Source organism: Coloeus monedula (assembly GCF_965178545.1).
Source record: "Coloeus monedula genome assembly, chromosome: 14".
Classification (NCBI taxonomy): domain Eukaryota; kingdom Metazoa; phylum Chordata; class Aves; order Passeriformes; family Corvidae; genus Coloeus; species Coloeus monedula.
The window spans coordinates 17,321,629-17,349,249 of record NC_138794.1 but is presented as its reverse complement, the minus strand read 5'-3'; the positions used below and the strand labels follow the sequence as shown (position 1 = coordinate 17,349,249).

The window sequence follows — 27,621 nt, the reverse complement described above, 5'->3', positions numbered from 1 at the left end:
TCTTCTACTGATATATCAAGAGGAAAAAAAAATTGACTTTTAGGTCTCTGTGCCCTAATTGTTAAATGTTTATAGTTCTGAAGTATGCTCCTTTGATTTCTGACATATTTGTGTTTAAACTCTGTCCTTTCAATTATAACCTCTATTGTTTTACATTTAATCTGTAACTCATAATCATTGCACTTTGCTCCAAATTAGAAGCAAATTTACATTGGTCTTACATTTAAACATTCTTGCATTTTGTACTAAAGCAATTAGCTAAGACCTCATCGTTTCTTCAAATATGAAATAATTTAGGGTTTTATTAATACTTGGTTGGGTTTCTTTCTTACAAGGTTTGTTGCCTATCAAAACTAAATTTTCTTCTGATGTTCTGTAAATCTGTGGAAGGTCTCATTTAGCTTATGATTTAAGACACTGGAATTAGTTTTTGTTTCTTTACAAATGCTTTGATTCTGTGCTGTGGCATAGTGCAGTGTCAGGCAGGTGGAGGGGAGGAAGCTGAAGTCACTGTGGGGTGCTTTGAGCTCTCCTGCTGTACAAAGGTTGGAGGGCTTATGGGGGCTTTTGAAAGAGGTGTTGTGTAGGCAGCATTTTGTGGACTTGGAAATGATTTAGCTGTGCTTCCTGTGGTTAATCTGAGGCTTCATTTATCCTCTCCCCGGCCTCTGCTCACCATGCACTTGCCAGGAAACTGCTTCCTACATGAAATTGAGTATTTTAGCACCTGTTTATTCTGTTCTGTCTTATTTATCTTGTTTCTCACCTGCCACTTCCCCATGTAACTTTGATTTTAAAGGAAAGCTTTAAAGCAACTATTCTAAGAATTAATGTTAAAATTAGAGTAAGGTGATCTGTCTTTATTTTTGTTTTAAATATTATTGCCAGGTATAAATTGTAAAATTGAGTAACAGAATTTCTTTAAATTTTTTCATAGTAAACATGACGAAATAGGTTGTCCTCTGTAAACCCTGTCATCTTACTGTGTTACATAAAGCAGCAGAGATTAGGAAATTAGATTGCACTTGAAAAGTGCACTTGAAAAGTAGTGTTTGAACTTAATCTTTCCATTATCCAAAATAAACTTGAGTCTGCATGACCCAGGCACTGTGATGGTTCTTTCTGAAGCCATCGCAGTCTGCTTAGTAGCAAGTGTAGGGAATACTGTGCAAATACACATTAACACTATTCACTGAAAACAGAATGGGATGTGAATAGGTTTTCGTAATTCATAGCCCTGACAATTTTTTGGCAACTAAGTGAAGGTAACCTGGTTTACAAAAGAGAAGCTAAATTTCACAGTATTTTGAGTTCGTAAATTGCATGAAGGTGCAAATTGTGACCTGCAGGTGTTGACTTGTTGGCACAATAATGGCATTTTGCCTTTACTTCAGGAAGAAAGTTGTGTAGGTTGCTGGGAAAGCTAGCCCAAGTTCAAAACCTGTGTGTCTGTCTTTGTTTGTTCCTATGAGCAGCTGTTGTAGGTAGGCAGCATTTAAAGGAGGCCCTGAAATTTGGATCTGGCTGTTACCGTTGGAACTCAGCCTTACTGATGAAAGCAAACTTTGAGCAGATGAATTCCTGTGAATTTGTGTGACTTTTCCCTGAAAACGGCTATGTTTAGTAATGTTTGATATTCTGCTGATACCCTGCAGAAAGATGGTTAAAACTGAAGTAATACAGATTTGTACAAGTACTGTGAGCAGGTTGCAGTTCTCCAAAGGTACATAAATATTTAAACATTTTTTGTACGTTATGTAAATAATCCAGACTAAAATTTCAAAGTGAATTTAAACACAGTCTAGGTTTCCACAAAGGTTTCCAGATACTGCCTCTCTGTGCAGATGGGAAGTCCTTCTGAGCAGGGTGTGCCCTCTTGTAATATTTTGCATGGCTCTGAGTGGGCAAACAGCACTTGAAAAAGGAGGAAAATACTGATTAATGCCTATCAATTAGCTGCTAATGAAGTTATGACTTGACTGGCATGGCACTCATTTGTGCCAGGGAGAGAGTTCTAGCAAAACTCTCTTAGAAATGAGATCAAACCTATGGTGATAAATTCCAGTGCTGCAGACTGATGCTCATTTGAAGAAGTCCGTTTATTAGTGGCAGTAAAATTTCAGGTAATGACGTGCTGATGTCCTAGGAAACACTTAAAAACAGACTTGTGAAACTGCCAGAGGACACAGATCTAACACTTACTCTAGATAGTGTTTAATATACATGTATCTATCTTGAGTCGAAGTACATGTTCTGTGTTAGTCTAAAAACTTTTCTGTTCTCTTCTGCAGTCAAGAATTTTGTAAATACTTCATTCAAAATAACATTGTGCTTTTTCAAGGATATGAAATATAGTGGCTTGATTAAAACCAAAATCACTCTTGCTTTGTTTAAACCTCAAAGTAAATATCCAAGTGCATAACTTGTGTTGGTAGAAAATCTTTTCTGTACTGTTTTGTCATTTAGCTGCAAAGCATTTTTTATTCAGTGTTCTAGCTTTAAGCTGAGCAGTTTGAGTGGCTTCTTTTTGCTTTTTCACGTGGCAGCGTGTTGCAATAGTGCTTAATGTTTAAAAGAAATACAGCCTTTTCTTTAGGGAAATTGCTGTAAATTTAAATCAAGTGTTTTGCTCTAAGTTGCTTAATGCATGGTATAATTAACATGAATATTCATTTTTCACCTGTATCAGTAGCAGCAGCTCAGTCTTTACCTACAGCCAAAATGTGTTACCTGAATTGGAACTGATGAGACTTCCTTGTGTGTATCTTCAGGAGCAATACACAGTCAAATGGACTCTCTAAGTGACTCGTGGGTTCGACTGAAACACAGCAGAGATTGGTTATACACATCCTCCTACTCATTTGTTGAGTCTGATTTTGATCTCTCAAGATCCCTTGGAGTTCATACTTTGATTGAAAATGCTGTCAGTTTTGTAATCGGAGATGTGGGAAACTCCCCAGGCTTTAAGGAACCAGAGGAAAGTATGTCCACCAGTCCACAAGCATCAATAATTGCAATGGAGCAGCAGCAGTTGAGGGCTGAGGTAAATTTCAGTTTAACAACTCTTCTTACTCTTCTTACATTATACTCATTATAGGATTTTAAAAAAAATTCTATCTGTTTTTTCTGAATTCTATCTATTGAAGACGTTTTTCTTTCTTTTCTGTTAAGTATCTTAACTGGAACTGGGAACTTCATGTAAATAAACTCTAAAACAAAACCAAAAGTATTCCCTTCTTAAAAAAGTGTGCCGAGGAGGAAACAGCGACCCCATTCATCCTTGTTTACAGTTCAGTATGATCCAGTTTCAATTTCTAAGAGTACTAGCTACTTATTTAATACTGTCTTTTGCCTGCCTTTATTTTTAGCTTCGTCTGGAAGCACTTCATCAGATTTTAGTGCTTCTGTCAGGGATGGAGGAAAAAGGCTCTGTACCATTAATGGGAAGTCGCCAAGTACCAGGATTTCAGTCTTCTTCACTGCTTACTTCTGTTAGACTCCAGTTTCTTGCTGGCTGCTTTGGTCTGGGCACTGTAGGACATGCAGGGGCCAAAGGAGAGAGTGTAAGATTGCATCACTACCAGGTGTGTACTTCAGCAGTTTTTGCTGTTTAAATAATCCAGTGATAAAAATCTCTCAGTTCTTAAAATATCTCTTTGTTTGTCTGGCCCAGGATGGTATCAGAGCAGCCAAGAGGAGTATTCAGATTGAAATCCAGGTGGCTGTGCACAAAATTTACCAGCAATTATCTGCTACATTAGAAAGAGCTCTGCAAGCTAATAAGCATCACATAGGTAAGCAAAGAGCAGATTTCCAAACCAGTTGTTCTCTAACCTACAGTACAACAGATCGTATGTTTACCAAGGCAGACTTTGATATTAGTGACCAGGATTCACTGAATACCTATCTGACTACTTATCCTAAAAGTGAGAAATCTGCCTTTGTTCATAGAGCCCAGTGGCCATTCATACCTGGGTTGTTTTGTTGTTTCACTTTGAGAAACAATGTGATGTACAAGTAAAAAAAGAAATATTTCACCCAATTATGCTTACCTTAGAGAGAAGATTCTGGTTTGAGATTTAACCTCAGAACATTTATATCACAAATTAGATCTGTGTGCTACTCTTCCTTGGACAGTTTTGACACAGAGTTACAGTGAGTTAAAGAGGAATGCAGTGGTTTATCAGAAAGACTACCTTAAAGTGTCTGACATGACTCACTCTTTCTTTGATAATTTAATTAAATTGTATTTTGAAATAATCTGCTGTTCTTCTGTCTTGGTGTTCTTACTCTGAACATCTTATTAATTAAAAACAACTGTATTTTAATCTTAGAAGCACAACAGCGTCTTCTGTTGGTGACAGTCTTTGCTCTCAGTGTACACTATCAGCCCGTTGATGTCTCCTTGGCCATTTCCACTGGGCTGCTGAATGTGCTGTCCCAGCTGTGTGGCACAGACACCATGTTAGGACAGCCCCTGCAGCTGCTGCCCAAAACTGGGATTTCTCAGCTCAGCACAGCTTTGAAAGTAGCCAGCACGAGACTACTGCAGATCCTGGCTATCACCACAGGGTGAGTGTCCCTTGCTTTTGAGAAACTTAATCGCTGAGCTTATCAGCACCCCTGAAAAATTTTGTGTAAGCTTTCATTAGGACAATAAATGTTGCTCAGGAGTACATAAGTGAAAGAGGAGTGGGGGAAAGAGTAGTCACATTATTCATAGGAAGGATGCAAATAAGACTAACAAGTATTTTTCAGTTGCGAGTGTTTGGACCTGAATAGTCACAACTTTGTGGTTTGTAAACACCATATTCTAGTAATCCCCACTTTGCTACTTCAGTTTTGTATGCAAGTGTGTTCAGTTGATGTGATAAGACTTTCTGTTGCTGTATAAACGTCATTTGTGTAAAAGCAATACTAATAATGTTCCTCAGAGCCTGACATTGTGCTTCTTTCTGTAATATGAAATAATTTTCTGAGGAATAGTGGTCTCTGCTAGACTGTGAGACAGCGTGCAAAGTCCTTGCAATACTTAAGTATTTAGTCTTAGTAAAGAAAACACCAGTGGAGAAAGTATTTTCTAGTTGAAGTTTGATATACGGTACATGCATCTTCATTTCAGTGTATGTACAGCATGTTGCATTTACCTGCCAAATCTATTATGTGAAAAAGCCCAATAATCCTACACCAAAAGAACCCCCCCAAACCCATAGAAACAGCACCCCATCTTTAGAAATTGCATTGGAATTATGATTAATTAACAAAGTTACTCTTTTTTCCTTAGAAAGTACTGAAAACGTATCTTTTGACTCAAAAGATTAGACAGTTTTAATGTGTTTAAAAATAGGGTTAAAATAATAATAAGAATTAAAGCCTGTGGTGGAGGGTGTAGGATGGGGAAGAGTAACTTGCTGCAATTATTGTTCCTTGGATCAGCTCTCAAATACTCCTTCTTTGTGTGTGTGTACAGAACCTATGCTGATAAACTGAGCCCAAAGGTGGTGCAATCTTTGCTGGATTTATTATGCAGCCAGCTGAAGAACTTGTTATCACAAGCTGGTGTGATGCTGATGGCTTCCTTTGGAGAAGGGGAAGGTGAGGAAGGTGAAGTGGAATCAAAAAAGGCAGATTCGAATGGTGATAATGAGAAGAGAGACTTCAGAGGTAATTATCCTGCGTAATTTCTGTTACAGTTCTAAAATACCACAAAACATAATAGAAGAAACCACTGGATGCTGAGGGTCCTTATCCACTCTATTATGTGTTTGTTTTTGTCAGGTCATTTTTAACTCTGTAAATTAGATTAAAGTCATCAATTGATTTTGTGCTCAGTTTAGAATTATATAGAATCAGTGCACAAAGCTGCAAGGATAGGAGCAGGCTGAGAATAAGAATTACTTCATTGGGTTTGGAATTAGGAAGAGAATACAGTTTTCCTTGAAAAATGAGTTGGTGGTGGTAGAGTTTTTCATAAATGTGGTCATAGGAATTTAAATACCTCAATTCCAAACCACAAATAAATATGGCTTTATTCAGGAAATTGTTGTATTTGCTTTGTATTACGCAGTTTTGCAGTCTGAGTGGATGGCAGGAGGGTGACACTACTGTGTCTTATGAAAAAATCTGCAACAAAAGATTTTCTGAAATACTGGTATCCTCACATAGCTTGCAGTCCCTTAATGAGCATTTTGAATTTCTGTGGAAATTGAGTTTGAAGAATTTTTAATTGTAGCCTGGTTTTAAGGGTAACATGTTTTTGTTTGTGCTTTTAACTGTCTTCACTTATAAATAATGCAAAGGCTAATGAACTAATAAAATAATCAGGAATCAGAATATGAGCTCTTCCCACAGAGATCTCCCTCCCTTACCATGACCCACAAAAGTTTAATGTTATTTTCTCTCTGTGTCTTGCTGAGGAGCAAGAGTGAGAGCACAGCTTGGTGGACACCCACCAGCCAGCCAAAGTTAACAGCCAGCCGCCATGTAATAACTGATCATTATGCTTTTACCTGCGGAACAGGACTTCTAGTCAAGTTGTAATATTAAGGTTGTAAATGAAAACTTTTGGTTTAACTTCCTAGCTGCCCTCCGAAAGCAGCATGCAGCAGAATTGCACCTGGGAGACTTTCTTGTTTTCCTGCGTAGAGTTGTGTCTTCAAAAGCAATTCAGTCCAAGATGGCATCTCCGAAGTGGACAGAAGTCCTTCTTAACATTGCTTCCCAGAAGTGTTGCTCAGGTATGATCGTGTCAAAATGTGCCCCATGGTTACTTTGCATTTCTGTAGCGCAGTTACAAAAATTAAGCCCTGTTAGAACATGTATTACATAGTGAATGTTCATAGTGAACAGTTCAAACTAACTGCAGTACACATGTGCAGGGATTACGCTCTGGGGCACTGGGGGCATGGAGCCAGGGGCAGGCCTGAAGCAGAAGTAATTTTAAGATTATTGACACATTGTTCCATCTTCAGGAGTTCCATTGGTTGGCAATCTGAGGACTAGACTGCTTGCACTTCATGTACTAGAAGCTGTGTTACCTGCTTGTGAATCTGGTGTTGAAGATGACCAAATGGCTCAGGTCTCTATAAGCTTTTACACCTGTCTCTTCAAAAAGTCTCTTAAAGTTATAAATGTTTCATAGGTTTGTTCAAAATCCAAATCAAGTGAGGCTCAGTGTAGTTATTTTTTAATCTAAGAGCACTAAATATCTTGATGTTTATACCTACGAAGCAAAGTAAAACAATATAATGTTGCTGTTGTCCTCATGTTGGAGTTAAAATGATCTGAATTCTGTCCCAATACTCCAGGTTGTTGAACGATTGTTCTCACTTCTGTCGGACTGCATGTGGGAGACTCCGATAGCCCAGGCCAAACATGCAATTCAAATAAAGGAGAAAGAGCAAGAAATGAAGCTCCAGGTAACAATGCTTGTACTTTGACTCATGTCTGAATGCAGCTGAATTACATTTACCACAAATATTTTGTCCTATTTCTGGTAGAAGCAAGGAGAGTCTGAGGATGAAGATGAGAATCTTCCCATCCAGGAAGTGTCCTTTGATCCTGAGAAAGCTCAGTGCTGCATAGTGGAGAATGGGCAGATTCTAACTCATGGAAGTGGAGGCAAAGGATATGGTTTAGCATCCACTGGAGTTACTTCTGGGTGTTACCAGTGGAAGGTAGGTTGCATAAATGGGAATTTCTTACCTTCTCTCACATTGTTTTGGAAAAGTGCTATGATTTATTAACAGCAGCTGCCTGTGCTTTTCACTTATGACAAGATTCTTGAGTAAATTGCAGTGTTGCATTTATTGTTGGACTCCATGATCTTAAGGATCTTCTTCAACTTAAATAATTCTGTGATTTTCAATCAAAAGGGAAGAGTTTGTGGCTGCTTTAAGTGCTGGAATTTTGAGTATTTCAACACACGCTGGAGACTCTGAATGCGTGGTGTGTATTTCTAGTGGTAATGGTACTTGTCCCTAAGGTCCATAGTCAGCATGCATGTGCAGTTTTGCAAAACCTACCTACTGAATTATGTAGATTTAGGATTTTCTTTTTGTAGAAAAGCATTTCACAAAGACACATCGGCCTGACTACAAGAACAGTGTTTAATACATCATTTGGAGTGATTTTTTTTAATGGTTTTACCATATAAACTTACTATTTTTCTTATTAAAAGCTTCTGTGAGAAACAGTTAAGAGTAGACATACATATGTATAAGGAAGATTTTCATTTCTTTGTTGTGTAAAAGTCTATATTCCTGATTTTTTTTTCCCGTGTGTGTGTTTTGCCTGCTAGTTCTACATTGTGAAGGAGAACCGAGGCAATGAAGGCACTTGTGTGGGAGTGTCTCGCTGGCCAGTGCATGACTTCAACCATCGCACTACCTCAGATATGTGGCTCTACAGAGCCTACAGTGGCAACCTCTATCACAATGGAGAGCAGACTTTGACTCTGTCAAGCTTTACCCAAGGAGATTTCATCACATGTGTGTTAGATATGGAAGCAAGAACTATTTCCTTTGGTAAAAATGGAGAGGTATTTAACATCAGTTGGTTTTTTGGTGTTTTTTTTGTAATGGTAATACGGCATGGATAAGCATTAGAGTTAAAACATGTGGCAGTTTCAGAACTTAGAAGATTTATAATACAGACATAACTTCTTTATGTTTCATGTTTTTGCTTGTTGAGGTGTTCTAAGATTGAAGGAGTTTTGTTCTATTTCTTCACTAGGAGCCAAAACTAGCTTTTGAAGATGTGGATGCAGCTGAGTTATACCCTTGTGTTATGTTCTATAGTAGTAACCCAGGAGAGAAGGTAACTTAAATGTTTGTCTGTGTAGGCATATTGGTTTTGGCTGGGATAAAGTCAGTATTTACCATAGCAGCCTGTATGGTGCTGCTTTGAATTACTGACCAAAACAGTGTTGGTCATACACAGTGTTTTAACTACTGTAATCTATTGTAAATTTAAGATGTATTTTATTGCTTAGAATAAATTTAAAGACTTAGTGTTCTACACAAAAATTCTATTCCCCAGAAACCAAGGAGAATGTAGTATTAGGATTTCTAGATAGTCTTGTGTGAGAAACCGTGAAATACGTAATTTTGGCATCGTTGAATCTGAAGGATGGAGGTTTTGCTCAGTGTTAAGGTGGATTTCCTAGGGGTTCCAGGGGGAAAAAAAAGACAATGCTAGTAACTATTTCTATTCAGCAGGAGACTCCTGTATTTATAAGAGCTTATTCGGGTATGTTGATTAGATAACTTGTAAATTGTTCTCTTCAAACACTTAGGTGAAGATCTGTGATATGCAGATGCGTGGGACACCAAGAGATTTGCTGCCTGGTGACCCCATCTGCAGTCCTGTTGCTGCAGTGCTGGCAGAAGCCACGATCCAGCTCATTCGCATCCTGCATCGCACAGACCGCTGGACACACTGCATTAATAAAAAAATGATGGAAAGACTGAATAAAATCAAAACATGTCTTAAGGAAGCAGGTCAAAAACTGAAGAAAAGTCGCTCTGTTCAAAGCCGAGAAGAGAACGAGGTGAGAGAGGAGAAAGAAAATAAAGAGGAGGAGAAAAGCAAACACAGCCGACATGGCCTGGCAGAGCTTTCAGAGCTGCAGCTGAAGATGCTCTGTGTGGAGGTGTGGCCTGTTCTAGCAGTCATTGGTGGAGTGGATGCTGGGCTCAGAGTTGGAGGTCGATGTGTCCATAAGCAAACAGGCCGTCATGCCACCCTGCTGGGAGTGGTGAAGGAGGGCAGTACCTCTGCCAAGGTCCAGTGGGATGAAGCAGAGATTACAATCAGGTATGCCCATTTCCTATGCTTTTCACAGTCTAGTAGTAGTGGTTTCTGGCTGGAAATCATCAGAAGTAACATATACTTTATATTAGAGTCATGTTGATCAATTACTTTAAGTTTAGACTTCAGTTGTATTGAAATTAATGCTGCCTTGAAGTAGTGTTCATTCATTTTCCCATCTGCCTTAGAGAGCTCAAGGCTGGAAAGAGATGCTCCTTTTTCCACCTGTCTTGCAGACATGCATTCAGAGGGAAAGCACCTGGAAGGAAACTGAAATGAAGCTTCTCTGAGCTTCTTGCTGCTCTTATAGGAATTGCCTGTGTTTTTGTGTGGAAAAGAGTTGATTAACTTAATTTCTTGAACTCCTTCTGCCTATAGCTGAGGTAGTCTTCTGAAGAAGTTGAGCAGTGATTTTTTTTTTTCCCCGTACCAGTTACAATTATGTTCTAAAATAGCCAAGGTCACTTCACACTTACAGCTGTTGCAGCATTATGTCTGTTTTGTCTTTGCAAAGGCTGTTGTCACTTTGACTAAATATACTGAAGTGCAATTGATTTAGTTCCAGATACAAATTCTTTCAAGTATGCCCATGTGACAGTATAGCCTTAAAGTAAGAGTGCCCTTAAAACAATTCAAAGCTTTATTTGAGTGAAGTGGAACAGCACTTGAACATAGGCAAGCTTTTGGTAAAGCATTTAATTAGGTTCATTTTATACCTTCTTAATTAAAACCAGCCTAAAGCTTGCTTTTATTTTTAGGTATATGTTTACATTGTAAGATGTGAAAACTTTTTGGGATAATAAAAGGAGGATTTAAAAGTCATTTATCTGCTGGATATATGGAAAATACAGGTGTATGGAAATACAGGCTGGTGAATTTTTGTCCTGTTTCAAGTGAAAATTAGTCAAGTGTAACAGTCCTAGATAGTACCAGCAAATATCACTGAGTGTAGATGGACAGATACATAAATGTGTGTGTTAGGTTTTCTGACCCGTGTTTTTTAAAGGTCACTGTCCTCGCCAGGTGATCTGTCCTGACACACCAGGGACAGAATTGTCCTGAGATATCATTAGTGTGCTCCTGGTGATGAGTAGCTGAGGTCAATCAAAGCTTTTCCTTAATGTTTAAAAAGTTTTCTTTATAAGCTTTTAAACCTGTTCAGATTCAGGTATGATGATAATATTTACCTTAAGGTAATTTTTCTTAGTAAAAGTCTGTTACATATTTCTAGTAAATAGTATATCCAGAGGCTGTGTCAGCACAGAATGGATAGCTTCTGTGGGGCTTCTGCATTTCAGTGCTTGTTGTTGAAAACCTGTGTATGCTTTGTTGCATTTGCTTTGAAACCATATCTCCCTGTTTTCTGATCATAATCTCATTTTCCCCTATTTGCATTTAATTTTTAGAATTGATTTGTTTTATTAAATATATTTTACATCTTATTTGCCTACATTATTTCCTGTACTTTCCTCCTGTCTCTCCCTCACTTGCTTTTTCCTGTGTCATTCTGATCTTTATTAAAGCTTCCCAACTTTTTGGTCGCCTAGTGATACTCCATTGTATAATCTGGAGCCCTGTGAACCACTGCCTTTTGATGTTGCAAGATTTCGTGGGCTGACAGCTACTGTGTTGCTGGACCTTACCTATCTGACTGGCATTCATGAAGATACAGGAAAGCAAAGCACCAAGAGACACGAGAAAAAACACAGACATGAATCTGAAGATAAAGGGGAGATGGACCAGAAAATGGAGGGTGATGTTGGATCAGATACACGATTAGGCCAAAGTGCTGATGATAACAAAGGACATGGTGCTACAACCTCTAAGTCGGAAAATGAAATTGTTTCCTTTTCTTTAGAACCATCAACACTAGGTATGGAATCCCAACACCAACCTGCTGAGGGAAGAAAAAAGAATCATGAACACACCCCAAGAAGTCACGATATAGTGCAGTCAGAAATTCGAGCTGTACAGCTGTCTTACCTTTACCTTGGTGCTATGAAGTCACTTAGTGTTCTTCTTAGTTGTAGTAAGTATGCTGAGCTGCTGTTAATACCCAAAGTACTGGCAGAAAATGGTCACAACTCTGACTGTGCCAGTTCCCCAGTGGTTCACGAGGACGTGGAGATGCGAGCTGCGCTGCAGTTCCTGATGCGGCACATGGTGAAACGGGCGGTCATGCGCTCGCCCATCAAGAGAGCGCTGGGGCTGGCGGACCTGGAGCGGGCACAAGCCATGATCTACAAATTAGTGGTTCATGGGCTGCTGGAGGACCAGTTTGGTGGCAGACTTAAACAAGGTACCTTTTCAAAATTAGTATAAAATTACTAGTAACGATGATAATACAATTAATGTAGTCTTGTCATTTTGTAGTTGTTATAATTCAGGGGAATCTTAATCGGACAGAGAAATTTAGCAAAGCTCTGTTTACTGTTTTAAAGATATTATACTGACATTTTGCCTTTTTTCTAATTCCTTATTCTAATAAAAAGTGAATGCATATCAATCAGAAATTAAAGGTTTTAGTATGTCTCTAATACTTCTGAAAACGAGCAGTACTGTATATACTTCTCAGGAGGATTTGCGCTTCTAAACCAACAAACAAAAGCCTTAAAAATGCCACTCATACAGCTGAGTTAAAAATAGCTTTATAGTTAATCATCTCTATTTCTATATCTAAGACCTCTTCCCCTTTTGCCTGTTTTGAGATTAATCGTAGCTGTTACAACCATAAATCTGAATATCATAAAGTCTGGCATAAGTAAGTGGTTTGTTTGCTATTTACCTTGTATCGCTGTGAGAACAGCAAGAGCTCCTGGTGTGGTTTCTGTACACAAGTCCATGAGTTAGTGGCAGATTTTGCACACCCCTTTCTTTCTCTGGGGTGAATTCTAAATAATGGTAGTTGGTTTTGAAAGTTAAAAGTTTAGCCATGGCTACTATTTTGATCTACACAATTATATGAATGTTGCTGTAGCATCCTTTTTTCTCTTGCAGAAGTGGAGCAACAAGTAGAAGAAGGCGACCAGTCTCAGCAAGCCCAAACACCAGTTACAACCAGCCCTTCTGCTTCTAGCACAACGTCTTTCATGAGCAGCTCTCTGGAGGATACCACCACTGCTACTACTCCAGTAACTGATACAGAAACAGTTCCAGCTTCAGAATCACCTGGTGTTATGCCTCTCAGTCTCCTGAGGTAAAATACCCTATCAGCATATATGATTCTGCGGGTATAGGGAGCCAGGTGTCTGGTTTATATAGAATACATGTCTTTAGCTGTCTAAGCCTTTGAAAATGCTGTCAAGACCTGCCTCTGCAGAGGACACAGTTTAATGGTACTTTGCCTTGCAGGTTTTCAGTTTTTTATTTGAAAGCTGTTAAGCTTTTGCTATACACTGTATCTAAATGTAATACCTGAATTCTTTAAGGAGAAAATTCTCTCCTCAAGTTGTCCTTCAGTTTTTATGTTTATTTGGTACATGAGTTTAAATTATAGATCTCTGAGTTCAGAGTTTAAATTATAAATCTCTGAAATTCTAGATTTTTCATGAATGTTCATTTGGTTCTCAAACTAGAATAGATCTTAGTTGGTAGGTAACATCCTGTAAGCTAAGATGTTGTTTCAGCTTACCCTTACATACTGAAATGGAAGATAAACTACTGAATTTGCAGAGGCAATTTGTGTTGTTAAAGGAAATCTGCTTTACTTCTCATAGAATCCTTTTCTACGTTTATTAATTCTCAGATGTTTTGCAGATATAATCTGATAAGAGCCAGAGCAATGTCTTCCTACTAGGACAGTGAAAATCAAATACTCACCTGATTTGTTAGTCAGCCTGAGTTCAGAACACACCATGGAAATGGGAAAAGTGTTTATTTATCTTTTATCTCTTAGGACAGCTCCTGGTCTGTGAGGAGTTTTTTTATGGGCATGCTTAGAACTTAACTGTACAGATAAAGTTGGTAGGAATGAGCTGTTGCCTCAATGTATGTGTTGCGTCTTACCCTTACAAAACGCAATTGCATAAAGTAGGATTTGCCAAGTGCACTCTGATTTGATGTATTTCTTCTGTCAGACCTTCCTCAGCATAGTTCTGTTTAATATCAGCGTGCGTTGTTCTTTTTTCAAGGCAAATGTTCTCCAGTTATCCTACTACAACTGTACTTCCAGCACGACGCGCTCAGACTCCCCCAGTATCTTCTTTGCCAACCTCTCCTTCCGATGAAGTTGGAAGGAGACAAAGTTTGACTTCTCCAGATTCCCAGTCTGCAAGGCCTGCCAATCGCACAGGTAAACTTGTCAGTGTAATAGAAATGGGGACAAGTTAGGAAAGTCACAGGAGTTATGGGGCTGTGTTTTAAGGGATGGAAACCCAACACAATTTCTTTTTAAGGCAGACTAAGATGCAAAGCATTGTTGAAAACCTTTTAGTGACTTAGGACAAAAGAATATGGATTATTAGCTGTAGGCTTTATCAAGCAAATGACACGAGTTTTTAAAAGCTGTGGATTGGATTATGAACTGCATGTATAAAACAATAATGAAGTATAATTCATAATTACTTCAAAACGTTCATCTGATTTGAGCTTGTTTCCTTGATTGTGTGCTGCTGCTAAGTGCACTAATTTTCTAGCTTTTGTTAGATCACATACCACAAAGAAAACAGGAATTGATGTATTTTATGGTACATGCACCAGTACTTTTTATTCTTGCCTTTACATCTGTGTTATTAGTTGGGGGGTTTAGTGGTTCATGTGTTGCATAGCAACTGATGTGCTCAGTTTCACATCTCGTTTTTTTTTTCTTTTTGATTTAATTATGAGATGACGTACTTCTAGTCACGATAGTGTCTCTACAACAGTGTTTGTTTGATAGTACGTTTTTGCCTTCGCTGATGAGACATCACTTTTATGGCAAGTCATAAAAGTTTTCTGTAGAAACTGTGGGTTTGGGGCAGTAACTGACCTCTTCAGAGTCCCTTGAATGACTCTCTGCACAGCCATCATACAGCCATCATCCACAAAGAGATTTTTCAGATACCTTCCCAGTTTAGCTGAGGTCTCTTTCTGTACCGTAAGAGGAATATATAGTGATCTCACCATTTGGGAATCTTCAATGATTTGGACAAGGATAACTTTATCTAGACTACATAAATATAGATCAAATAGATAATTTAATACAGTTAAAAATGAAAACAATAGAAATTGCTTAAATAGTTCTTTGCATATTATCAGTATCCTACTTGATCAAAATCAAGTCAACAATCTGTGTTTCAAAGGAGAATGAATACCATCTGGTTTTGTTACAGAAAATATCTTACCTTGTGGAACGTAGTTGAGAGAAAAGTTGAGAGCAATTATTCCCTTAGTTGAAGCTGATATATCAAAGTAAGGTTTAATGAAGTAACACTAGAGAAAGACTTATGTGCGTTACATTTATCATTTTCTGTCTCTTAAGCTTTGTCTGATCCAAGCAGCCGACTTTCAACATCCCCTCCTCCTCCAGCCATTGCTGTTCCCTTGCTAGAAATGGGGTTCTCCCTCAGGCAAATTGCAAAAGCTATGGAAGCTACAGGTAATCTATAGCTATAATAACAGTTTACCTGAAAAATTGGATACACGTGAAACACTTGTTTTCCAATAGAATATGTAATTTTTAAGTTCTATAACCATTTCTGTGGAAAAATTGATTGCTTTTTTTGTAACCATAAGTGCTAAAATACAGTTCCAAAGTGTCGTTTTCCTGCTTTCAGGTGCCAGAGGAGAAGCAGATGCACAGAATATCACAGTGCTGGCTATGTGGATGATTGAGCACCCTGGAAATGAAGATGATGAGGAGCCCCAGTCAGAGGGGACTGCAGAATCACGGCATGGGACAATCGTCTCTGGAAGTGGTGGGAAATCTGGTGATCATTGCTATTTGCAATCTCCAGGTGATATCCCTTCTGCTGATGCCACTGAAATGGAGGAAGGCTTTAGTGAGAGGTGAGATAATTATCTTGTAATTGATTGTAATGTGTTCCTGAAACTGGAAATCTCAACTAATTCATTGTTGCTGACAGAGTGCTACTTTGTAATGCAGCTTTAGAATTTTGTTACAGCATGAGTAGAAGGAAAGATGTAATTGAATTAGCTATACATGGTGCATTTATTTTCCAGTACTATTTGTGTGCAGAACTGGGGAAGAATGTAACTGAGCATGTTTTCTTCACTACAAAAAAAAGAAAAGAATGAAAAAATTGAGGGCTTATAGTTGCATTTTAACTAGAAGACGTAGTAATAAAGCAAAATTCCATTAAATTCATGTTTTGGCGAATTCATGTGTAAGGCCAAAGGCAAATGGACTCAGCCAGCAACAACAGAGATGTTGATTTTATTTCTTTGAAAGAGGAGAAAAAACTCATTCAAGCTGAATTAACCTAGTATAAAATGAGTGCTCTGCAAAGTTTCTGCCATGCTTAGGCACTCTGGAAGATCAAATAGGTGTTGACATGGCTGCACCTAATTTGTTTGAAGTAAATCTCACAGTCTAAAAGACAGTATATATGTGCTCATTGAAACTGAAGATTCTTGAATTCTAAATTCTTTTTTTTTCTTCCATTAAAGAAAGGAAAAAATGCTAAAAAATATGACGTAGTTACTGTATGCGGTTGTTTAAAACTTGGTTTGATTCACCTGTAAATTACAAATCCCTGTAGCCCTGATAATATGGATCATGTGGATAATGCAGCTGCAGCAAGTGGACCTCCCTCTCGAAGTCGGTCGGCTGTCACACGCAGACACAAATTTGATTTAGCTGCCCGAACGTTGCTGGCACGTGCTGGTAAGGGACTGAAAGAATTCCAAGGGCTTTGCTTATCCAGGAAAGAATAGGAGTGGGGCTGTGACTTAGCATGACATCTAGAAAACTCCTTCTCATATATGTGCCAACATATATTTAAGAGTTTTATGTGGTTATAAGTAGATTGTTTAGCAGAAGAGTTGAAAACAAAAAGGAAATTGAAAGTACAGCCATCTTTCTGCCATGGAAAATAAAAGCCCTGCTTTCCTTTTTCTCTCTTTTCCTACCTTGAGCGGGATTGTATCGCTCAGTGCAGGCCCACAGGAACCAGAGCCGCAGGGAAGGGATCTCCTTGCAGCAAGATCCAGGGACACTGTATGACTTCAACTTGGATGAGGAGTTGGAGATTGACCTTGATGATGAAGCAATGGAAGCTATGTTTGGGCAAGACCTGGCTAGTGATAATGATATTCTGGGAATGTGGATCCCAGAGGTACTGGATTGGCCTACCTGGGTGTGTGTGACTGCAGCGGGGGCTGCTTTAACTTACTGCTTTCTGCATGCTTATATTTTTAAATTTAAAGTAACATGTGTATGCTTATAGCCTGTTTGAAAATATCTTACTAGGTGCCAGCAATGCTTAAAATCATCTTGTATTCCATAGCATCACTTTCAGATTAAAAATAGTGATTTCTTGTGCTTCTTGCTCTGCACTTCCACATGTATGTAGTTTTTCTTCTCCCTTCCCTGAAAGATGAGAACAGAACCTGTATAGTTGTTCTGATGATACCAATTAGAAATGAAGTAGGTGTCCCAGGTGGCTTAGCTGTGTGAGATAACGAACACAGTTGTAAATGTTTCTTCTACTGCTACTACTGATAATAGTTGATCTGTAGCAACATAATTTGCACTTAAATCAGTTTTTCTTAATTTAATTGTGCCATGTATTTCATTCTCTGGGAAGGATGTGGTGACAGTCCTCACTGAATTGTTGTATAGAGCACTAAAAATCTATTTGGTGGTGGAAAACAAATATAATAACAGTGGTTTGTTAATCTTTGGATTATCTGTGTCAAATTAGACAATCAACCCAAAAGACTCAGCTTTTCATCTCCTAATTATGATGTTACCTGGCTTTGATATGGAAGCAAGTTTCAGGATGCATATTGAATTTTTCGGAGCACTCGTTTCACTTAAACATCTCAATGAAATTACTGACTTTGGACAGGAATGTAATTATGAAAAACTAACTTCATATTGAGATAAAACCTTGGTATTTATTGACACAAATGGTAATTGTTGTTGCTCAGTAAATGTAAAATCTGATTGTCTGAAACCGAAAAGGATCCTTTTCCTTTGTTATATCTGGTTTCAGACAAGTTCTGAGGAGAACCAGATAAAGAGTGTTGAATGTGACAGGGTTACGAATGAAAAGTTATACTGTCAAGAATTTTGAGTCAATCTAAAATTAAATAGGAAATTATCTCCTCTGAAACTTTACTTCCAAATATTTTTCCTGTTCTGAGGTGGTCTTCATTATGTCATAAATTGTATGTTTCTGCTTTGCTTTTGTACAAGTCAACCATATAAATATCACTCAGTGATAGAAATGTGCAGGGACATCCACCTTGGAATATTGGCATGTTTTATATCTAAGGTACAGACACTTATTCTGTACAAATAATTTGTGAAAATCTTACTGTGCAGCACGTTTGTGAATCTGAGGACAGAGAAGAAGTAGTGGTTTGTGAGCTGTGTGAATCCAGCGTGGTCAGCTTCAACCAGCATATGAAGAGGAACCACCCTGGCTGCGGCCGCAGCGCCAATCGCCAGGGCTACCGCAGCAACGGCTCCTACGTGGACGGCTGGTTTGGGGGGGAGTGTGGCAGTGGAAATCCCTACTACTTACTGTGTGGCATCTGCAGAGAGAAATATCTAGCCCTGAAGAGTAAATCTAAAACATCAACCTCTGAAAGGTACAGAAATATAAGACAGTGGATAAAGAAAGGAAACGAAGCATGTTTACCAGCCATCATCATTTTAAGAATTTGATTTAAGAGATAAGAATTCCTAGCACGGTTTTCTGATACTTAAAATCGTTCTCTGTATTCAACAAATGCATATTAGAAAAAAAAAAAGGTTGACTTGGTATTTCTGGTTTTTAAGTTAAGAAAAAGGAATAATTTCTTGGGATGTTGCCTACTACCTAGTGACTTTTGAAAACTCTGTATCAATTTTGTCTGACAGTTCCAATATTTTCTTATGGACTTCTACACATTAGTACTGCAAAGTGCTTGCGCCTCCACACACACTTTCAGAAGCCGTCTTACCTGTTTCTCTTTCCTGTTACTAGACGTTTCTAGAATCATTCGTAAATACATGTAGACCTAGCAGTAAAGTTAGACTAAATAGGGAACCAAATTTAAAATTATGTGTATTTACAAAATATTAGAGCCGCTCAGTAATTTTCTTTGTTATTTTTTCATACAGATACAAAGGCCAGGCTCCTGATCTAATAGGTAAACAAGACAGTGTCTATGAAGGTATGTTTTTAAGTTGCATGGGGTTTTTTCTAAAAGGTACTTTCATGCAAATAAACCTGAAGGTGTATTTTAAAATCTCTTCCAGTTAGATACAGTATTTTAGTTTTGGGGATTTTTTTAGTTCAAATTAGAAAAAAAAAATCAGTGACTTCTTTCCCCTGTCTTTCGTGTAAGCAGCTGAAATGGCAAATACCTAGCTTGGGGTGATAAGGTATTGTGAGGAGATGTTACATCCAGAGCTGCACATACTAAATTTTATGTTCAAATATCTTTCTTCAGCTGCCTTTGCGGGAGAAATAAATTAGTGTAAGTTAGTGTCCCAAAACACTGCCATTACTCTTGTTCTTAATTTTTCTTCCTTTGTCCGAGCTGAGAGTGTCCTGAGGGTGGCTTTCACTTTAAACAGATTATTTCTGGTGTCTGTAGCAAACCTGTCTTGGGTGATTCTTTGATTCTGGTCCTTTCTGTAGCTCCTGTGATCACAACTGAGTGATTTACCACATTTGTCTATTTAAGACAATGTGAGTGCTACAGTACTTAGGGCAAGTCTGTCTGCTGTAGATCAAAGGTGTTCTGATTCTACTGTGTGTGGAGGGAGACAGAGCAGGAGAGATGAGTAAATGTAAGCTGACTTGTGTGTAAATGGTTGGCAAGTGAAGGAAGTGCCTCACTGAATTGCAGTTAAAGTGGTTTTCTTTGTTGTTTGGGGTTTTTTTATTGCCTGGGAAGGAAAAGCAAGCCTGGGTGTTCAGTTATAATTCATGAACTAATGCATGCTTCTTTGATAAATATGAAGACCAGAAATTTTCTAACATCTGTCTTTACTATTCAGTCCTTTGGAATATGCACTTGTTACCATGATGTAAAGTACAACTGTATGTCAGCACTTTTCACTATATTCCAGGTGTTGGAGCTGTCTTGTGCTGTATGTGATGACCTCTAATGTCTGTGTTTTTAAAGAATAGCTAGTTTGGTACTTCAGAGAATCTTCCTTAAAGCTGCAGTGTAAAGATCAATTTGAACAGAGAGGGGCAAGAACAGGATTTTGTTTTTCTGATTTACTTTGTTGTGCCTATGTCAACATCAGATGAGTTTTTAATGCCTACTGTGCTGCAGATTACAGTATACATTTCATATCTTGTACTGTTCTTTTAATTAATTGAAATTATTTAATATTTGAGCTTTTGTAACCAAGCCTAATTATATTTCTCCAATTCTAGAAGACTGGGACATGTTAGATGTGGACGAAGATGAAAAGCTGACAGGAGAAGAGGAGTTTGAATTACTGGCTGGGCCTCTTGGGTTAAATGATCGACGCATTGTGCCCGAACCCGTTCAGTTCCCTGACAGTGACCCTCTGGGTGCTTCAGTTGCAATGGTGACAGCCACCAACAGTATGGAAGAAACATTGATGCAAATAGGTACATTTAAAATGCATTTCATTTAAAGAAATAATGATAATAACAATAGCAGTAGCAACAACAATAACGATACATGATAATGATATCACCACCTCCTCTCCTTTGGTGTGGTTTTTCTAGGGCCAAGCCAGGAACATTGTGACAGTATTTTCTGCCTCCCACCACGAGGAAGTGAAGACTGGCTCTAAATTGTCCTTTTGTTACAGGAAAATTAGAGGGAGGAGTGTGAGGCATTATGAATTGGCAGAAGGCTTGAATTTTGCCAATAAAACTTACTACCGTAGTCAAACAATAGATGCCAGTAACATAATTTGCTGAACTCAATGAATGGATTTTTTAAGTTGGGACTTAAAAGTAGTCCCTTCTGATGGAAAAGGGAATCAGAGGAACTAAAATTAACTTGAGTATGTCAGGTTGTGTTCATGTCTCTTTGAAAATAAGGAATAATTAATTCATGGAGTGTATTTCAGGAGTGTATTTTCGTCTCAGTCATTATCATTGTAGTTTTGTATGTACGAAATACTGAAAAATGAATGAGTAATTTAGGCCAGCTTTGCTTCTGTGCTTATTACTGTATGCTAATGTTTTGTTTTTTCTTTAAACACTAATGCAAATCATCATTATTTCCAAGGCTGTCATGGCTCAATAGAAAAAAGTTCTTCTGGCAGGATAACCTTAGGAGAACAAGCAGCTGCCCTGGTAAATCCACACGACCGTGTCATGGCTCTCAGAAGAGTGACAGCTGCTGCGCAAGTGCTCCTGGCAAGAACAATGGTTATGAGAGCTCTCTCACTTCTGTCTGTCAGGTTTGTGGCATCCTTGGCAACACTTCCACTTTTCCTTTTGTAGCCAGTTACCCAGTTCTGTTTTAGAAGGATGCAGTTTTAAACTCATTGGGGAAGCGATTCTCATTTCTGTACTTACATAATACTGCGAAGAGAAAAATTGTTCATCGATTTTGTTTTTTTGAGCTTTTATATCTGTTTCCACAGTGGTTCCAGTTGTAGCCTGGCAGCTGGCCTTGAATCCTTGGGATTAACAGACATCCGCACGTTGGTTCGTTTGATGTGCCTGGCGGCAGCGGGGAGAGCAGGCCTGTCCACGAGCCCATCCACGGTGTCCAGCTCGACAGAGAGATCTAGGGGCATCCACAGCAAAACCAGCAAGCCCATCTCTTGCCTTGCCTACCTGAGCACTGCGGTTGGCTGCTTGGCATCAAACACTCCCAGTGCTGCAAAGCTGCTGGTGCAGTTATGTACACAGGTAGGACTTCAGTACTTACTTAAGACTACTTTGATTATTTGTGCTTTCACCTTCTCAACTGGGGTGAGACTGCCCTCAGTTTGAAGATCCTCCTTAGAGTCCTTGTTCATGACTTTGCACCAGGGGTATGTTTGACTGTTGGTAAAAATCAAGTAACTGTATGTGTCTTTGCTGAGTACTCTCTTCAAGTGGGGAAAATGGATGTGCTTTTTGTGTTCATAGGGTTTTTCTGTTAAGGTTTTGGTTTTTTAATTGAGTCAATTTTATGTAGAGCACAGGGGGGAAAAAAAAAGGAAAAGCTGTAACACTATGCACAATTTATGCAACTAAAAATATTTATAATTTTGATAGTTCTGTTTGTTCTGATTATTTATCATCAATTATTTCTTTTTAGAATTTGATTTCTGCAGCAACTGGTGTGAACTTGACAACAGTTGATGATCCAATTCAGAGAAAATTTTTGCCAAGTTTTTTAAGAGGAATTGCAGAAGAAAACAAACTTGTCACATCTCCAAATTTTGTGGTTACTCAAGCACTTGTAGCATTGTTGGCAGACAAAGGGGCCAAACTGAGGCCAAACTATGATAAAGCTGAAATTGAAAAGAAAGGTATGATACAACTTTGTTTTTAAATATTATTCACTAGATCTTCAGTTCCTCATTTGTATATAAGGGAGAGACTTGCTAGAATAATGTACAAAGAGATACACTCTTAAAGATGTACAAAACTTGTTTTGATCAAAGGAATGTTACAGTTTATGACACACATTTTACTTAAAAATACAGTCTTATTCCATAATTGTATCTTTTACCACTTTAAAATATAGTCTGAGCATGCATTCAAAGCCATAGAGCTGAAACATCGAGCCTTGTTGTGCCTCCTGATGAAATTAAGGAGGCTAACAGCTGATTGCTGCTCCCCAAGTGCAGTCCTGTGTCTGAGGCAGAAATTTGTGCTGCCTCTGCTTCCAGGGAGCCACAGAGCAACAGCTGTGCCTTCCCCCAGGCTATTGCTGTGATGGAGAGAGAAGGATAGGGCAGTGACAGTGGCAGGTCTCTGTCAGAGGAGGTTTTTCCTGTTCAGAAAGCACTCGCTCTTTGACCGACCATTTTCCTATATGGTGGGAATAAGGCTATTTATAATTCTATTCTTAAGGTTCTTTTTGTGAAAATTGAACTGGGGTTATTTTGCTGTTAGTATCAGAAGAGTGTTTTTACTATAGTTCACATGATTGCAATGTTGTGTGCTAAGATGCTTGTTAATCTCTTTCTGGAAATGCTGGCTATTGCTGTGTTCCTGTAACTCTGTGTGGTACTCATCTAGGCATCATCTCACTGTTTTGTCTAAGCAGGTTTAATTGCCCATTTGTATGCCCATCCTTCCTATGATCCCTCTGCTGTAGGCCCTCTGGAGCTGGCTAACGCGCTGGCCGCGTGCTGCCTGTCGTCGCGCCTGTCGTCGCAGCACCGGCAGTGGGCGGCGCAGCAGCTCGTGCGCACGCTGGCCGCGCACGACCGCGACAACCAGAGCGTGCCACAGACCCTCGCCGACATGGGGGGAGACCTGCGCAAGTGCTCTTTCATCAAGCTCGAGGCTCACCAGAACAGGGTAAGCATGAGCCGCCCGGGACCACGTCCACTGTGATGCTCTCCTTGGCAGAGGAAAATAGTATTGTTTTAAAAATACACTGACTGAAACGATTTTCCACATCATTTTTGAGGTGAATTCCCTCAAAATTCTTTGGAGATTAAGTTATTGCTTGATTTAAGTTATTGCACCTCTGATGCACAAAAATGTTTAGTTTCTTTGAGGCTTCAGTTAAAGGGGTCAGGAAAGTGTTCTTATGGTATATAAAGTCAACAGGATCACTCTGAATAATTCTTAGATCTTAATTTGCATTAATTTTTCTGTCATAGTAGTTAACATTTTTGTGCAGTATTCTGTGCACTAGCAGCCTCTGGAGCATGGGGCTGTATGAAGCATGGCATCCTTATCAAGCCTGCTTAATTGCAGTAAATAATGCTATAAAAGTAGAAAAATAAATCTAGGTTGGTTGTTACAGTGTATTTCAATGCCTGTCTCATTGGTTAGTGTTTGCTTAATATTAGTGAGTTTTAAATTCCGGTTTTTCCATTATTATTTTGGTATTTGTAGGTCATGACATGTGTTTGGTGCAATAAAAAGGGACTTTTGGCAACGAGTGGAAATGATGGCACCATCAGAGTGTGGAACGTGACAAAGAAGCAATATTCCTTGCAACAGACCTGTGTGCTCAACAAGCTGTAAGTTGGTTCTTTACAGCAGCCAGATATTTAGTTTAAGCTGTAATTGTGCAAGATACTGCAGGGTTGGCTGTTCTCATTATCTCCTGCACTTAAAATCTCTCACTTGTTTTCTGTCACTGTTTATGGCGTGCAAAATAAATTAAACAGCTTAAAACTGAAAACAGAACTTAAATATCAGCCTGGTTAGAGTCTCTTTATAGAGAGCATGTCAATGCTGTTTAAAAGCATCCTTAATTAATTGATGTAACCCTGGGTTCCTACAGACATGGGTAAAATAATAGGACTGTCATATAGCAGAAAAGGGAATATCAATATCCCTTCAGTGGGTTTCAGTGGACAGCTCCAACATATAACATGATCATTGCAAGTGTGGTCATTTGAGTCAAGTGTGAAAAAAGAATTTTGGCTTCTGAGATACAAGAACTAAATGTAATTCTTCATGAGTGTCTTGGAAGTTTTTTTTTTTTTTCATTTGGGTGTGTCCAGAAAAGAAGAAAGCAAAAGGAAAGATTGAAATCTAATTCTTTAGTGTAGTATAGGTGAGTTGAACTTGGAAGAATGAAGAAGCAATAGTGAACTACAAGGTTGTTTTGTGACAATTTCTTAGTGGTTGGCTTAGTTCTTGTTTGCTTGCTGATGTTAGATGTGGCCTTAAAAGGAATAACCAGAATACTATAACAGTATTATAAGCCTTCATTGTTCCGGTACTGCAAGCAGTAAAAAATGTGGCTGTTGTGTATGATCTTAAGGGCAATTAAAGGTATCTGTGACCCTGTTACAGTTAGCCAAAGCAGACTTCAAAATTGAATGTTAGAACAGTGTAACAACATTGTGTAACAGGAGGAAGAGTTTAAAGTAGATTTGATAGCAAGTTGTGCCTCTTTTATTTCTTATCCGAGCTGTTGTTTCATTTCATGACTTCCCAGAAAAGTTTGCCTTCGCTGAAGATGTCAAATCTGAGAAATAAGTAGGTAAAGGTAAAGAGTTTCTATTCGAAACCTAATTTGAAATATCTTGGAAATAAGTAGTATCTCATTCTGTAACTTAAAGTGGTTTTAGGGGGAATGTCATTCTATGAGCAGAAAAATGTATTATGTAAATCTGCTGCGATGGCAAGACTTCAGGTTCTAGCTCATATATTTTATGAGTTCTAGATTTTACTGTCTGCTTAAAGGCAATGCCCTCTTAATTTATCTTAATATTCTGTTTCAGAGAAGGTGATTCTGAAGAAAGTCTGGGGTCACCCAGTGACCTTAGTTTATCTCTTGTCTGTTGGAGCATCAGTGGCAAGTACCTGGCTGGAGCTACAGAAAAAATGGTGAACATCTGGCAAGTCAATGGTACGTTCTGAACTGCCTGTGGGCACTTCCTGGTACAGCGTATTTCTAGGGGAGCTGCCAGGTCACTGCATGTTTGTTTAGCCCAGTGTTTAACTGCCCAGTTTAAATGCTTAGCATCTCCCACAGTGTCTTGTGAACCTGTTTAAGTAGAGCAAGGCACTAACCCCAAGTGGATGTGTGATACGCACCTTTGAGAGGAAGACTTTTAAACCCTGTAACTGGTAATCTTGGAAGCTTCATTGTGTTGCTTTGCACTTATGAAAGTCACCAGTTACCCTGTGGTAATAGACAATCCCTAAGAAAAGTATAAATTTACTGGGTACTGAAGAATTCAGCTTCCTTCCATAACAAAACTGTCTAACTTGAATGATAATTGAGATTTGGTACCTAGATTTTGTCTGCATAAGTTAGTGAACCACTGAGTTGTATTCTTTTAACTTAGGTGAATTTGTAGTATGTCCTAGGTCTAAATAAGATCTCTTGATTTTCTTTCCCATGGAAAGTATTATTGTTTTCTTTTCTTTATGAAGATGAAGTAGTTTTAAAAGACTTTTTGATCTCCTAGGAGGAAAAGGCTTATTAGATCTTCAGCCTCACTGGGTATCTGCCCTAGCCTGGCCAGAAGAAGGGCCAGCTGCAGCATGGACAGGGGATGCTCCAGAATTATTGTTAATTGGGCGCATGGATGGATCTCTGGCGCTTATTGAAGTCCTGGATATTTCAGCTATGCACCGGGTGGAACTGGAACACTGCTACAGAAAGGATGGTAAGAGACTGGATCGGTATTTGAAATTGAAAGTGTGAACACACTTGGCACTTTTGTTAAGGAAGTATATAATCATTTTTGGTTATTGTTCATGGGATATGATTTCTGGTTCATGGGAGGAGAAGAGTCTATGGAATCTCTGTCTGCACCCTGATTCCCTCACAGCAGAGGCAAACAGTTTGTAGTAACCTGGTAAAAATCCTGCCATTCCTTGCCATTGTGGACAATCAGTAGAGATCCCCTGTAGTGTCTGCTCTGTCTGCATATAGCACGTAGTCAGTGTCATTTGAATTCCTGAATGATGGCCATTTTTCCTTTATAGTTCCAGTCCCAGAGGACATCAAGTAGCACATCTTTGATGGTATTTGTGTGGATATTGCTTCTTCAGTAAGCCTGCAGGGGTTTTTTTGGCAGAATCAAGTGAAGCAGTATCTACTTGCTAAGGAAGGCAAGTTGTTTTCAGAGCATTTTTCAGAAGCCCCTCTCGGATACATGAGATGCATGTATAGTATTCAGTCTTACCTTTTTTCTTTGCCCTGGTATAGTTGTTTTCACTGTCCCAGGAATATAAATTCCATTTTTTTAATAAAAAGAAGAATGAGAAAAGTATTACAAAACAATCTCAACAGCTGTTGTTAGTGACACTGAGTTTTATCTTTACCATATAAATTCAAGAAAATTTTCAGACCAAAAGTATGTTAAGTGACATTGGTGGTGGGGGACATTGTTATGCACTTCACAGTTTAGACAACTGCACTGCAAAAACCTCTTCGGCAGGAACGAAGTTCAGTTTAGTTTAATGAATGTTTGTGTTGTCTGTTCACGCAGTGTCTGTCACATGCCTGGCCTGGTTCAGTGAAGACAGACCATTTGCTGTTGGCTATTCAGATGGAAAATTGCTTATAGGAACAAAGGAACCAACTGAGAAAGGAGGAGTCATTCTCATCGATGCGCATAAGGTAGAGCTGGTCTTTTTAAAACTAACGTTGAATTTTTGTAGGTAAAATCTGTTTAAGCTGTTCTCTCTATTTGAAAGCTATTTATAAAGACAAATGCAGATTATTTTAAAAACTCACACCTATTGCTGATACATATATTAAAATAATGTATTTTGAAGGACCAGTGTACCAAATATAAAAAAAAGGAATGATGAACCTGATACCCTATTTACTATCAGAGACTGTGAAGTGTGTACTTACAGTGATGGAAGTGAATTAAGCACACAGCTGTGCACTGACTGCACTTAAAAGACTAATTGTTTTACTTGGTGAAAGTACTCATAATAAATTTTAATTTTGATCATGTCACATGTTTTAGTTCAGCTTCCTGGGCAAAGCAAAAGGTGTTTTTCTAAATAGGCAGTTGCAGAGGTTTAGCATCTCCGCTTTGCCATTATGTACTAATGAGTCATG

At 38.6% G+C, this 27,621-nt stretch overlaps 1 protein-coding gene across 11 annotated transcripts in view; it reads left to right on the top strand.

Moving 5' to 3' along the window:
- The window catches only part of HERC1 (HECT and RLD domain containing E3 ubiquitin protein ligase family member 1), a 103,277-nt gene that overhangs the window by 58,592 nt on the left and 17,064 nt on the right, over positions 1-27,621 (top strand). For 5 of the 11 annotated variants that reach the window (XM_082290751.1, XM_082290753.1, XM_082290757.1 and 2 more), the window contains exons 26-55: positions 2,772-3,043; positions 3,369-3,584; positions 3,674-3,794; positions 4,335-4,572; positions 5,471-5,664; positions 6,582-6,737; positions 6,972-7,078; positions 7,308-7,418; positions 7,500-7,676; positions 8,300-8,539; positions 8,734-8,817; positions 9,296-9,816; positions 11,334-12,109; positions 12,808-13,006; positions 13,941-14,101; positions 15,269-15,385; positions 15,564-15,795; positions 16,509-16,633; positions 16,885-17,105; positions 18,299-18,567; positions 19,082-19,134; positions 20,355-20,555; positions 21,187-21,361; positions 21,548-21,818; positions 22,213-22,426; positions 23,170-23,426; positions 23,973-24,100; positions 25,316-25,443; positions 26,009-26,209; positions 27,038-27,168. In XM_082290751.1, the coding sequence (XP_082146877.1) occupies positions 2,772-3,043; positions 3,369-3,584; positions 3,674-3,794; positions 4,335-4,572; positions 5,471-5,664; positions 6,582-6,737; positions 6,972-7,078; positions 7,308-7,418; positions 7,500-7,676; positions 8,300-8,539; positions 8,734-8,817; positions 9,296-9,816; positions 11,334-12,109; positions 12,808-13,006; positions 13,941-14,101; positions 15,269-15,385; positions 15,564-15,795; positions 16,509-16,633; positions 16,885-17,105; positions 18,299-18,567; positions 19,082-19,134; positions 20,355-20,555; positions 21,187-21,361; positions 21,548-21,818; positions 22,213-22,426; positions 23,170-23,426; positions 23,973-24,100; positions 25,316-25,443; positions 26,009-26,209; positions 27,038-27,168 (6,296 nt within the window). The remainder of the gene's footprint in view (positions 1-2,771; positions 3,044-3,368; positions 3,585-3,673; positions 3,795-4,334; positions 4,573-5,470; positions 5,665-6,581; positions 6,738-6,971; positions 7,079-7,307; positions 7,419-7,499; positions 7,677-8,299; positions 8,540-8,733; positions 8,818-9,295; positions 9,817-11,333; positions 12,110-12,807; positions 13,007-13,940; positions 14,102-15,268; positions 15,386-15,563; positions 15,796-16,508; positions 16,634-16,884; positions 17,106-18,298; positions 18,568-19,081; positions 19,135-20,354; positions 20,556-21,186; positions 21,362-21,547; positions 21,819-22,212; positions 22,427-23,169; positions 23,427-23,972; positions 24,101-25,315; positions 25,444-26,008; positions 26,210-27,037; positions 27,169-27,621) is intronic. The other 6 variants (XM_082290750.1, XM_082290754.1, XM_082290758.1 and 3 more) reach the window with 6 other exon arrangements.